The sequence below is a fragment of the Paralichthys olivaceus genome, chromosome 6, assembly GCF_024713975.1.
Source record: "Paralichthys olivaceus isolate ysfri-2021 chromosome 6, ASM2471397v2, whole genome shotgun sequence".
Lineage (NCBI taxonomy): Eukaryota > Metazoa > Chordata > Actinopteri > Pleuronectiformes > Paralichthyidae > Paralichthys > Paralichthys olivaceus.
Genome location: NC_091098.1, coordinates 8,871,527 through 8,884,457, shown reverse-complemented (window position 1 = coordinate 8,884,457; position 12,931 = coordinate 8,871,527). Strand labels below are relative to the sequence as shown.

Sequence of the window (12,931 nt, the reverse complement as noted above, 5' to 3'; positions counted from 1 at the left end):
GGATGCTGGGGTTTTTTGAGTATGTTTGCAAAACTGTTACGGCCAAATAACTTGCAACAGGAACAAATCCAAACAACAATCATGTTTTTTATATTTTATTAAGAACTGTGAATAAAAAACCCTTTCAGTTTGTTAATGTGCAGCAGAAAGTTTAGTAAAAACAATAGAATTAAAAGAATCAAAAGTTTAGATGAACAAGATTTACGTTGCAATTTAAAAAAGCAACTTTGGCTTCAGCACATAAGCGGTTTTCAGACATGGACTCTGCAGGATGTGCGCACAATAGGGTTTTGATGTTCGGAGTTTTCCCACATGAACAACGCAGCAGGAGATTCTCCGCTCAGACACATTTACAACACAGAAACTTCTGCAGTGTTCAGGTGAGGGGCGGTGCAGCAGGCAGAGGCAGGAAGTAATAATTAATTCCAGTGCAGAAAGCATCTGGTTTTTTTTTTTTAGTTTTCAGCTGTGGTGTGTAAGAAACATCAACACACCCACTCGATCACAGTGAAACCTCCAGAGGATCTCCTGCATTTGGAGTGTTTATCAGGGGGCTGGGAGGAGAGAGTCGGGAGGCTCTCACTCGGGTTCTCACATACGTACCCTCCGGAGAATGTCCAGAGTTCAGTGCATGTCTAAAAGCAGCTCTAGAAAAAAGTTAAAAACCATTTTGAGTCCAAGCTACAAAGGCATTTCAAGTTTCATAAAAAACAGTTTGCAGTCTTCGAGCTGATGTGTGGGGTTTTACATCTTGTACATACAACAGGCACAGTGACAAAAGAGATTTTTGCTAAATATAATTAAATCTGCACATTAGGCTGAAAATCACAATTAAAAGATTTTAAAATTACTCATTATTTGTTTGGAGTTAATGTTAAATCAAAATCTGCAGAGCTGCTGCTTCCGGATGTCAGGTCCTCAGCCGACATTCTCTTCCTCGACCACTGGGGGTTTTATCACTTGCTGGGCGCAAACACTGCAAATGAAAAAAAAAACAATTACCAGCAACACTCTGGTTTTCTGCTGCTTTCCAACCGACATTAGCACAAAAGACAAAATCCTCAGGGATGTGATCAGGTCAGGACTAAAACGATAAAAAAACAAAAGTGTGGTGTCGGACTCACTTCTCTCCCGCAGACCTTGACCGAAGCTGTGCACGAGTCTGACGAGGCCCCAGAATAAAACCACTTTAATCACCAGTGAGATCAAAGCTCCAGTGACGGCAGCGGCCTCCAGTGTGTACGTCTGGTCCTGAAACCATTTCACTCCCACCTGGAATTAAAGCACACCATCATTATCCTGCTGCAATCCGTGTCAGAATGTACAAATTATTTTCCAATTACTTGTTTTACACATTTTTTCCAGTATTTATGTTACATGTTTATTTGTATCTCTGCAAAAAAAATACATGACTGTTCATTTGACAGTTAGTCTGCAGTTATTTTCATGCTGACGTTTAACTGAAAATGTTTAAATGTGTACATTTATAAAATAACGTTATTATCTTTCTAGCCAAGATTTACATTGGAAGGTTATGATACACTACATGTGGTTAGCTTAGCACAAAGACTGGAAACAGGAGAAACAATCTGCCTACAAGAAAAAAAAGATGCTGAAAAAATCCCATGAAAAAATGTATTCACACTTTTCTTCCTCTTCTAAACGACAACTCAGAGCACTTTACTGTACAAGTCACATTCACCCTTAATTTCTATATGCAGCACTTTATAACGCACACACATCCTCATCCGCTGCACCGCCACCAGGGGCAATTTCAGGTTCTGTGTCTTGCCCAGGGTGCCGGGAATCGAACCCGCTCTTCCTCCTGAGTAGCAGTACCAGCCACTGTGCAGAATATGTGCATTCGAAGCCTGATGTCCCTCATTCCCCTGCACTGATCCGCACTGCTGCACTGAGAGACATGTCCCTTCATCATCCCTACATGGACGCTGTCTTTACTCAATACTGCTACTGTTATTATAATCATAATCAAGTGTGTACTAATCTGCAGCTGAAAATAGTCCCCAGATATATGGAGCACTGTTACAGATACATTTCTTTGCTAATTCAAACAAATGGTCTGGTCTATCAACCAACCTTTATCCATTGGTGTTACATGATTCACTATAAAACTAGAATGTCACTCAGGAGTATACTTCTATTGTGGCTGAGCGGTCATCCTCTAACAGAAGGTCACATGCCGAAGAGTCCCCTGGCAAGACACTGCACCCAAAAATGACCCCTACTCACAGAGAAAGTGCTGCACAGGGATGCACCGTATGAATGTGTGTAAATGGAATGGCAAAAACTACTATAAAGTGCTTTGAGTGGTCATCATCTTTACTAATACAGAGCATTTACCATTTCTCTCCGCCAAGGCCAAACAGTTGCCTTAAATTCAATCAAGCTACACAAATTGCACACACTCATCATCCGTGCTTTATGACCCGTGACTTGTTCTCTGGGAAAATGGTGAAAACGTTGAAAAACTAAATCTTGCAATGTTAGAGAAAGTGAAAAAAATAACTCCTTGAACCCCTGATCTGTATCCACACCAAACTTTAGTGTCTTCTTCCCTGACCCACACTGCATCCTCTTACCCAGTTTCAGGGCAGACTGTTTACTTGAATATTGTCTACTCTTGTAAAATAAACTAATAAACATACAAACCAACCAACAACAAAATATAACCTCTTATGGAGGCAATAAAGAAACATTCTGTGAGGCCACTAATAAAGTCACAGTTGTGATTTGCGAGTGCATTATAAGACCGGTTCACTTCACACTGTAGCAGAGAAATGTAAATATTTTTTCCTCTCACCATGTACATCAGGTAAACAAACAGGGCCACTTGAGGAAGGTTCTGCAGCATGAAAACCCAAATCAGAACCCTGGCTTCCTTTAAAACCTGGAAAACAATGTGTTTGTAAAATCAGATTTGTTTTATAATAATATTAAAGTCGCTTCTCTCATGGCGTGAACAGACGATGACTAAAGAGAACTCACTGCGACGGCGCCTACAGCGGCGGTGATGCAGGCCCAGACGACTCCAACTCCCAGGATGATGCTGTTGCGAGCAGACATGGCCGAGTCCAACGTTGTGATGAGGATGCACAGACACAACTGAAACACGACAACACATCGTTAATGAAGCCGTCAGCAGGTGCCCGACATCGAGATACTGGCGTTGGCATTCATTTCTCTTTCAAACACACACCCAGGATGTTATGCATAGCAGCCATTTTGTATAAACTAATGTTCAACAGATGCAGGAGAGAAAGAGCAGGAGCACCAATGCACCTGACCTAAATAAGCACATGCTGAGCTCGGAGTGCGAGGCATCTGACCTGACCGGAAAAACCTGCCGTTTGTTGTTCTCGCTGCTGTCACTGTGATTCTTACAACTCCAGCCTCAAGCAGCAGTTGTCACACGCTCTCTGGAGACTGTTCAAAACACCTCTGACACAGATAGATTCATCTCTGACTGAGGCTGGAGGAGCAAAAACCAGTTCAGCAGACTGAGGATTTATTTTTCACTGTGAAGAGAGTCTGACGAGGGCTTTTACCACACACACACACATTTATTTATTATGTGATTTAACCTTTACTGAACCAAGGAAAAGCACTGATGCACCAGACCCACAGAGTAAGCAACACACGTTAAAGGTCCAGTGTGTAAGGTTTAGGTGAAAGGGATCTATTGGCAGAAATTGAATATGATGTTTTCACTTGTGTTTTCACTAAATTCTTCACACTGAAGCTTAAGTCTCATCACATTGTGTCACAGGTGGAGTCAAAAACCAACACATATCATTATTACTGGCCTTGGAATTGTTGACGTGTTTGCCAAGAGGAATGTGTGCGTGTACCTGAGCCTGCAGGTCAAAGGTCACCATGGAGAAGCAGAGGTTGAGCAGGAAGTACTGCTCCTGCACACTCTCTAAGGCCCCGCCCACACGGAACGCCATCATGTTGGGCCTCTGGATGAGAAGCGACGTGCAGAAGACGTGCAACACGCCCAAAAACATGATGCACACGAAGCGCACCTGCAACACACACACATCACAGCCGGTGACTCCATTTGTACATGACGTGATGTTTTCAGTGAAGTTACACTGATCAATCAATCTGTCCGTCTTTGACTTTGATCTCAAGTGGGCCAAACCAGTGAAATCATAGCATAATAGCGCATACAGACAATATTTCTCTATGTTTAAATCATTGGTGAAGGTTTTTGGATGATAAACCTTATTTTAAGGTCTTTCTACAATAAACTAGAAACATAAAGACCAAAAACGAAAAGACATCGGCCCACAGTTTATCTGCCTGAGCTCTCCTCTGCAGATTCCCTCGCTTTGTGACGCATTTGACGTCAAACGCGTCACTTCTGCCTTCGGAGCATCGGACAACACATATAAGCTGTTTTTGAAGCAATTACTGGATCGATAAAAAAAATGACAAACCTTCATATTCTTAAGAGACATTCTGATTCACAACTAATTAAGTTATTAAGAAAAACAAGTGCAATTTCACCAATACTTTGCTTCAGTTTGTCATTCACACATGTGACAACTTCAGATCACAGTTGATCTACAGAGCAAAACATTTAGTCACAGGTATTTGGAACTGAAAAATATTGTATTTGACTTTAAAAGAAAATAAACTTCTCAAGATCTAAAAAATATTTTAAATGTTAACTCTTTACTTGTTTTACAGTGCAACCCCCAGTGGACTGATTAAGAATAGCAGCTACTTTTATAGAAATGCAATTTATGTCTTTAATTTTCACACTTAGCAAAGTCATCCGGCGGGCCGAGCTGGAACCCCTGGTGGGCCGGATCCAGCCCGCGGGCCGTATGTTTGACACCCCAGATACAGTAACAGTGATTGAAAACTTCAACAACAGTGACACCAAGTGGTGGAACCATGAATTAATTTAACAGGACTGAAGCTGATTTTGACAGTTGTCAGCTGGGTGTCAGGAACTTTTAGATTTAGGGAATCAATCCGTCAAAGAAATAAGAAAGTAGGTCATAAAAAGATCTTAAAAGAAGAGCACTTCTAAATTCTGATTATGAAAATAATAATAATAATAATAATACAGCAGTTTACGTAGGATTAAATTTTAAATCCTCCTCAGGATTCAGGTGGTGCAGCGGACAGAGGCAGGAAGTAACGTGCTCACATGTTTTTGTTTACTGCACATCATCACCGGCATCAGCTCTTATTGCAAATGTAACATGAAGGAAATAGCAAAATAACATTTGTTTTTATTGCTTTCACAGATTACAATTTTTTTCTATACTGATTTAAAATAATCTTTCAGATGCATGTTTATAATTGCATTTTTTAGAATTAGTCTACAACAACTAAATGTGAGACTTTGATTTGTGTTTGTCTTCAATCAATCAGTCAAAGAAACAAGAAAGCAGCTCATGAAATTATCTTAAAAAGAAGAATTTATTGTCAGCACTTCTTTTTTCCATCTTCTCAGCTTTGGAGGAAAAAAGCACATTTAAAATATGTTTGATAAATATAATCTCTAAGAGTAAACCTACACATGAACATCGTAAAAGATCACTGACATCAAACACGATTACTGGGTCAGTGAACTCTGAACTTTCTGCGGACTTTATACAAGGAGGCCAGATGGAGAAAATCTGCAGAAACTCCGGAGGCTCTCACTCGGACATTTGTGTGCACACATCCAGCCCCTGCAGAGAACGTCTGGAGGATCTCTGGAGTTCAGAGCATGTCTGAAAGCAGCTGATTCTGGTTTTATAAAACTATTAGAAAAATTAATCTATCAAAGAAAATGTATTCTTTAAAGACGAATTTAGTGCCAGTGCTTCAAGCCGTGTCCTTGCACATATTATAATCGTAAAAACTTGGATGGAATGATTTTTAACAGTGTCCAGCAGAGGGCGACCTACCAGCAGCTCCTGCTTGTCTTTTGACCCCAGCACAGCAAAGTTGACCACCGATCGGATCATGATGACCAACACGGTGAGCACGAACACCACCAGCTCCTGTCTGTTCTCCTGCAGCACGCCTCGGCTGATGTAGTAGATGCAGAACACTGCAGGACACACATCACTAATGGTCACATACACAGTTAATGTTCTCATCCAACACGTCAACTGTATTTGCTCCATTTGCTGTGTGAGTATGCTGCATGTGTTGGGCTGCAGCTAACATGGTTGGTAACCAAGACAAATCAATGCATATTACAACTCTCAAGTATTTTAATTTAGTTTGTTGTGCAGCGAAACATGTTTTGATTCCAAATAATGAATGAACCTGATGATCGTCACGGTCTGTGCTACAACAGGCTCCAAAACGTTATGACTCTGCACATGACGTGTTCACTGAGACTGATCTTTTAACTATTTCCACTGATTTGGTGCAACATGTTTGACCATATGTCTCCATACAGGTCATTTAGGTTCACCGTATACCTAGAATAAGACTCCGTAGAGTGCGTACTCAGTTTCAATCAGCTGTACCAAATTTCACACACTCATAGATATCAGTTAACTAAACGTGCCTGGTTTTTTTCGTGAAGATGCACAAATTATTCTCTGGGAAATCAGTAAAATTGCCCGATAAAAACACCTTGTCTCTTAATGTTAAATTAAAAAATCCTGGATCCACCCTCTGCTCTGGATCTGCACCAAAGTTTAACAGGATTTTCCCTTACCCACAATGCATTCTTTCACTAAGTTTAATGGTAATCGGTCACAATCATTTTGTGTAATCTTACATAGCAACAAATGAACAGGGGTTTATTGTTTATTATTAAAGTGCAAAGTGAGGGGAGGTCAGCGGGGGAGTGGGGAGGGAGGACATTAATGGCACAGTACAAGGCTGAAACTGTGGCAGTAATCATTTTGTATGGAGTGGAAACTGTGGAGTTGTGGGAAGGGAGGAGCTGAAATAAAATGAGATGAACTGCTGACAGCGAACATGTGAGGACTTTGGGTTATTGCTCGATATTAACTTTATTATACTGTAGTTGGCCCTGCAGTGTCCCATGATGATCTACCCTGAGTTCGGCCTAAAACCACTAAACTTGTTTCATGGGGCTGACTCCAGGATTCTGAACCCAGATTATCATGTTTACATGGACAATCCCGTAACCATCGGTAGCCATGCAAACTCCTCTTGATCCCGTGCAAACTGGTGCACATGTGCACATGCATCTCATCCTGTGCTGTCATCTGACTGCGCGTACAAGCGATGACGTCTTTCTACTCAAATACACCTTCATCTTTCCCACTCATGAGTCTGATGACAGCTGCAGACAGAGCTATCGTCTATAGGAAAATCAATCAATTATACAACCAACTAACATTGGGAGGAAATATTTTCTGCCAAAACGAACAGTCAATTATTCTGTTAATGGATCGACAGAATATTTAGATATTTTGGTATTTTGTTAACTTGTTTAAATCATTTTCCTTTTAGCACAAATGGCAAAACTTTCAGTAGTTTTAGCTTCTGCTCTTCTTCAGATAATACTGTTCTTAGTTTTAAATGACCATATGACACAAGACATTTGAAGATTCTCCGGCTCTGTGAACTTGATTGCAGTTTTAATATTTTATAGACCACATGAGAAAAAAGAATCTATAACAATAGTGATACATTTGGAAAATAATAGTTAGTTGCAGCCCTACATTTAATCTTTAAGAGGTTTGATGGTGGAACACTGGAAAGTAAAAAACATCAGACCAGAAACAATGAGTCTTCAGCAGACTTCAGGTTTATAGATGAGGTATCAAGCCATCTGAAGGAAATGAATCTCCAGAAATGCCCACAGCGTGCATCATGGGATAATTTCAACAAAGAGTTGCACGGTTACACCACTGCATTCAAACCTTGTGAAACCTTGACCTGACACAAGAGATGTTACTCACGTATTCCCACCAGCTGGATGAGAGACACGGTCAAGTTGTCCTCATCAGACACGTCGGTTTCTGTGCCCTGCTTGACGATGCTGGTCACCGTGAGGCCGAGCAGCACCAGCAGAGACGCTATGGTGAAACAGAAGTAAAGCTTCAGCAGACATGACAGCTCCGACCACTGCTTTATCTGCAGGAAGGTGGAGATGGAGAGAATGAGGATTATGAAAATACCAGTCATCAAACTGTGGCCTAAACAAGCAAGTAAAGCAAGGAAAAGGCTAATTTCACAACTGAAAAAAGTATGAATTATAACCACAGTTGGGCTGAGAACAGGATTTCTAAAAGGTTCAGTGTGGAGGATTCACTGGGAAAACCCTCTCCTCATCCTCCTCTTCCAAAGAACCTGGGATGGTCTTCAGTCAATATACGATATGTCAAATCTAATGTAATGGTTTAGTTTGTCCATTCTGGGCTTCTGTAAAAATACAACATGGCAGCCTCTGTGGAAGAGGACCCGCTTCTGTTGAATTGTAGTGCTAATTCTAAGGTAGTGAAAAAAGATAAGATAAGACAGACTTTATTCATCCCACACTGGGGAAACTTCAACATTACAGCAGCAGAAGGGCATTATGATAGAGAAAAATAAAAATATGGAAATAAAAAAATAAAATAAAAATAAGAATAAAAAAAAAAAATATATATATATATATATATATATATATATATATATATATATATATATATATAAATATAAAGAAAAATGTAAACACTATACAAAGATACTGGAAAATTCACAGTGATTATTGCACATGAGAGTGGAGAATATACATTGGGATGTCACAATTCAAAGTATTGCACACAGACCTAAAGATACCTAAAGAGTCATATATATGTAGGAGGTACAGAAAAATGAGAGGAATGATTATTACACTGTTTTTAGGTGCTTGTTCAAAACTAGGATTCTTAGTTCCATGTGAAGTACATGTATACTCTAATGACTACATCATTATAATATATCATAGTATATAATAAATAAATAATAATTAAATTCATTTTCTCATTTCATTCTAATCCTACACACAGATGTTCCGACACCAATATCGGCATCAAAATGCTGAAAATATCAGGTCGGGCATTAGTGAGTATGTGAAAAAGCAGTAAAAATGTACTGCCACTCCCAAGAACTGTTTTTAGAGCAGTTGATTTCAGGAAGTGCAGCAATGGCCAGAGCGAACAAAAATACCAGTGATTTCCCAATGGAACGTCAAGACTGGAACATGTACTATATGCAGTAGTACTCAGTTTTGAGCGTCTCACCGGTCCACACGGTGTCGGGATCAGTTCCTGGTGTCTGGGCCGCAGGTTCGGAGACAGAAGATCTGACCTCTCCTGGGGTTGGTTGCCCAACAAAGGACTGCGGTGTAAATGAAATGAAATACAGATTAGAATTGTGGGATGGATTCTTTTATTTTATCTCCAGAATAATGCTAACTTAACTGTGCTTCGCATTTCAGCAAAAATAAAGAGCAGGAAAAGCAACTTTTTACTTTTTATCTATTTTCAGAAGTTATTTGCCCAGCACAGAAACTTGAAATGGAAATAAAAATCAGAAGTGTGTAATGGAAAATTATACCATCATACCACAAACTTCTTACTCGGGTAACACACACTCACGCGCGCGCGCACACTCACGCGCGCACGCGCACACACACACGCACACGCACACGCACACACACACACACACACACACACACACACACACACACTCCACCTCTTCATTACTGAGACAGATCAAAATGTATCTGTGTGAAACAGGCTAAGAGGAAGAAGAAGAAAAGAAGAAAGAAGGGAGGGTGTATACTCAAGAATAAACGATCATGTGATTTTGAAACTGAAACAATTTGAAACAAGGTCATAAAGTCTTTATCGCTCATGTCAGGAGCAGCACACTCACTCACTCAGGTCAATACAAACAGAGCGTGAAACAAACAGAAAGCAATGGTGTGTGTTTGTGTGTATAGAAGTCTGATGTCAGATTTCAGACAGTCCACCCTGAAGACTGACCCTGTTGTCTATGTGACGGTCAAACTGAGCCTGAGGCAAACGACATGACAGAAGGACTTAGTAAGGACGAGAACTGAAACTGATCCTACTGTGAAACCACAACAGTGTGGGTGTTTTGTGTTATTTGTTTCAGCAGCTTAATAACAACAGACGAGTGAGGATGAGGCCTGAACGGTCAACAGTTGGGAGGTTTGGGAACATGACAGTTACTCAACACACACAATACAACAGTATTAATGGAGCCTTTAAACATTTTAAAGATCTCTACTTGAGTCAGCACGAACATGCAAATACTGTCTGATCCAAAAACACACTGTCAAGAAATAAATACAACCGCTGCAGAGGTTGCCGATGTCCACAGAGCAGAGGAGGCTGCAAAGAGACATCGAAACACGAGTCAGAGAGGAAACGGTTGAGGTTTCACAATAAACTGTGCTGAGCAGAGAGGCAAAATAAAACCCCTCCACATGACTGCAGCATATGACTGAGGGGTCAACAAACCTCTGTACTATCACTGCTCCTCTGTTCTGCTCAGACGCACAGCAGAAGGAAACGTATGTAAAATAATGTGTATTAATCAATGAATCCTTTCTATTGGTAAATGAAAATAAAAGACAAATCAGGACATGCCTCTGAGGGAAATCCTGAGCTGCAAATAAAAAGAAACATGAGTGAAAATATATATTAGAATATTTTATCTGCGGGATTAATTCATGTGGCCATTATTTTGTATTTATCTATTATTCCTAATAATATTTCGCCCGTATAATAGTTATAATCTTTGAATACAGGGGGATACAACACAAAGACAATGTAAACCCACTGAACAAGAACACATGAACAACAAACAGACTAAACTCATTCATTATATGAAACCTATTTAACTCTTATTGTCACAAACGTGTAGTTTAGTTCCTGTCAGGGTTAGAGCTGCACAGGAGACAGCAGACACTTTACATCAGCTCAGTGCTCATATATAAACACGTCCTGTTAACACTTCATCTCGTTCTAAGCTGTAGTTTGATATGTTCGAGTCTGTGGTGACTTATGACTTATGTCGGTGGACTGAGAAACACCTCCGATCAGTCTGCTGCTTTTCTCACGACGCAAACAACCGAGTTTCATGATGAAATAATGAGTGGAGCAGAAGCTGCTGACCTGATCTCGTCCATTTCCTTGTGGAGCAGGAGCTCGAGTTTCTGTCTCACATTCTCGCTGCCGGTCTGTGTCCCTGTCTGTGTCCCTGTCTGTGTCTCTGCCTGTGTCTCTGCCTCTGTCTGTCTGTGTCCAGCTCCAGCTGATTCAAGTCCAATGTAAACAGGGTGGATCGGCTTCTCTTCTTCTGTTGTTCCCTGTTTTGTTCTCCCTCCTCCTCCGCTGCTGTAAAGTGCTGCTGCCCCCTAGAGGACAAGAGTGGGATCAGTGTTATTAAAATCCTGAGCACTACAGGCCAAAGAGCCCCCACCTCTTCTATATTTGATATTTTAACATTCCTATCTATTTTATTTGTATTATTCAAATTATTGTCTAATTACAGATTTTATTTATGTTGTTTCTTTTACATTTTCACCTCTTTTAAACTATTAAATCAGTTTTATTTTGATTGGAATTGTTGCTTTCTGATTTTAAATAGACTTTTAATTTAGTCTCTGTGTTACTTTAATGTCTCTGCACAGCACCTTGAATCTACCTCTGTGTATGAAATGTGCTTTAAAATTTAAGCTGTCCAACCTTTCACCAGGGGGCTGGCAGGAAGAGTTCCTGATAATGTCCAGAGCTTCTGATCTTATGTTCATATGCGTTCTCATGTTCAGGCACTCCAGATGATATCAGGAGAATGTCTGGACATTAGTGTATGTCTGAGAGCAGCTTTATACTCTATGTGTGAGACCTCCTCAGGTTTAGATCTGGAAGTTGCAACACAAACAAACAAAATCAGCTTGTCGGTTGAAACACTTTTAAAATGACATGATGCTTCTTTAACTTTGCAGAGGAATTGATTTGTATAATTCATATTTAATTATCAAAAATAATATCTGACCATATTTTATTTGATCAAGAATTTATTTTTTTGGAGAGTTGTATTTTAAGAGGATGCCTTTTAGAAATGAGGCCCAGAGTGAGTGTGTTACAACTGCAGGCTTATCTGTAAATCTGTGTTTAATCTTAGAAGTAGAGTTAATGATTCATACAAACAGACTGATAGTTCTGCAAAGAGACAGGTTGTGAAAAGCAAAGCAGTGATAGAACAAATAGCCAAAGGCATAGATGTGATGTTAAGGTTTAAACATCTTGCACTTTGAACTTTGTCCCTCATCTCACAACCCCTCAGATTGAACTGGTGAAAACTTAGGTCCTGATGTGCAAAACACAAAACACAACAACAAATCACAAAACACACAAATGGCACACAACAAATGAAAAACACAACAGCAAATGAAAAACACAAGGCAAATTAAAAAATATATGTTTTGTTACATTTCCTTCCAGTTGTAATGACGAACAATGCTTTTCCATTAGAAGTTCATGTTGCTGTATTTTCTTATTTCTTGCTGTGTTTTCGTATTTTCTGTTATAGTGTGTGTTGGGCCCCTTCAGAGGACCCTGGCCCCTCAGCTGAGAGCCAGTAAAGTTCAAACCAGCTTCACCCTGAGCTGCTTTAAAAACACAACCTGTCTGTATCAGAATCCAAATTAACTGGGTCACAGCCCTGTAATGAAACCACGTCAGTGTTGTTGTAGCTGAGGTGATTTTTGACTGATGTATTCAGCCACGTGTGTGTGCACTGCCCTCTCCTGGTCGCAGTCGGGAAATACAACAAACAAACACGACCTTCTTAATATTTAGGTTGAGTTTTTAATTGTACATTTAATTTATAATTTTAAAATAAAATTCACACCTGAATAACCAAGTTATACTGGAGACAGTGAACGCATCATTGTCAGCATCACCTACATTGT

General features: G+C 40.0%; 1 protein-coding gene across 1 annotated transcript in view; it reads right to left on the bottom strand.

The window, feature by feature from the left end:
* Positions 1-79: 79 nt before the first annotated feature.
* The window catches only part of LOC109630580 (uncharacterized), a 13,141-nt gene continuing 289 nt past the window's right edge, over positions 80-12,931 (bottom strand). Inside the window, exons 2-10 of the mRNA XM_069527342.1 lie at positions 11,130-11,371; positions 9,225-9,321; positions 7,920-8,094; positions 5,934-6,079; positions 3,870-4,046; positions 3,007-3,123; positions 2,822-2,908; positions 1,125-1,272; positions 80-976 (exon numbers count right to left, since the gene is read on the bottom strand). Of these exons, the coding sequence (XP_069383443.1) occupies positions 957-976; positions 1,125-1,272; positions 2,822-2,908; positions 3,007-3,123; positions 3,870-4,046; positions 5,934-6,079; positions 7,920-8,094; positions 9,225-9,321; positions 11,130-11,371 (1,209 nt within the window). The 3' untranslated portion in view covers positions 80-956. The remainder of the gene's footprint in view (positions 977-1,124; positions 1,273-2,821; positions 2,909-3,006; positions 3,124-3,869; positions 4,047-5,933; positions 6,080-7,919; positions 8,095-9,224; positions 9,322-11,129; positions 11,372-12,931) is intronic.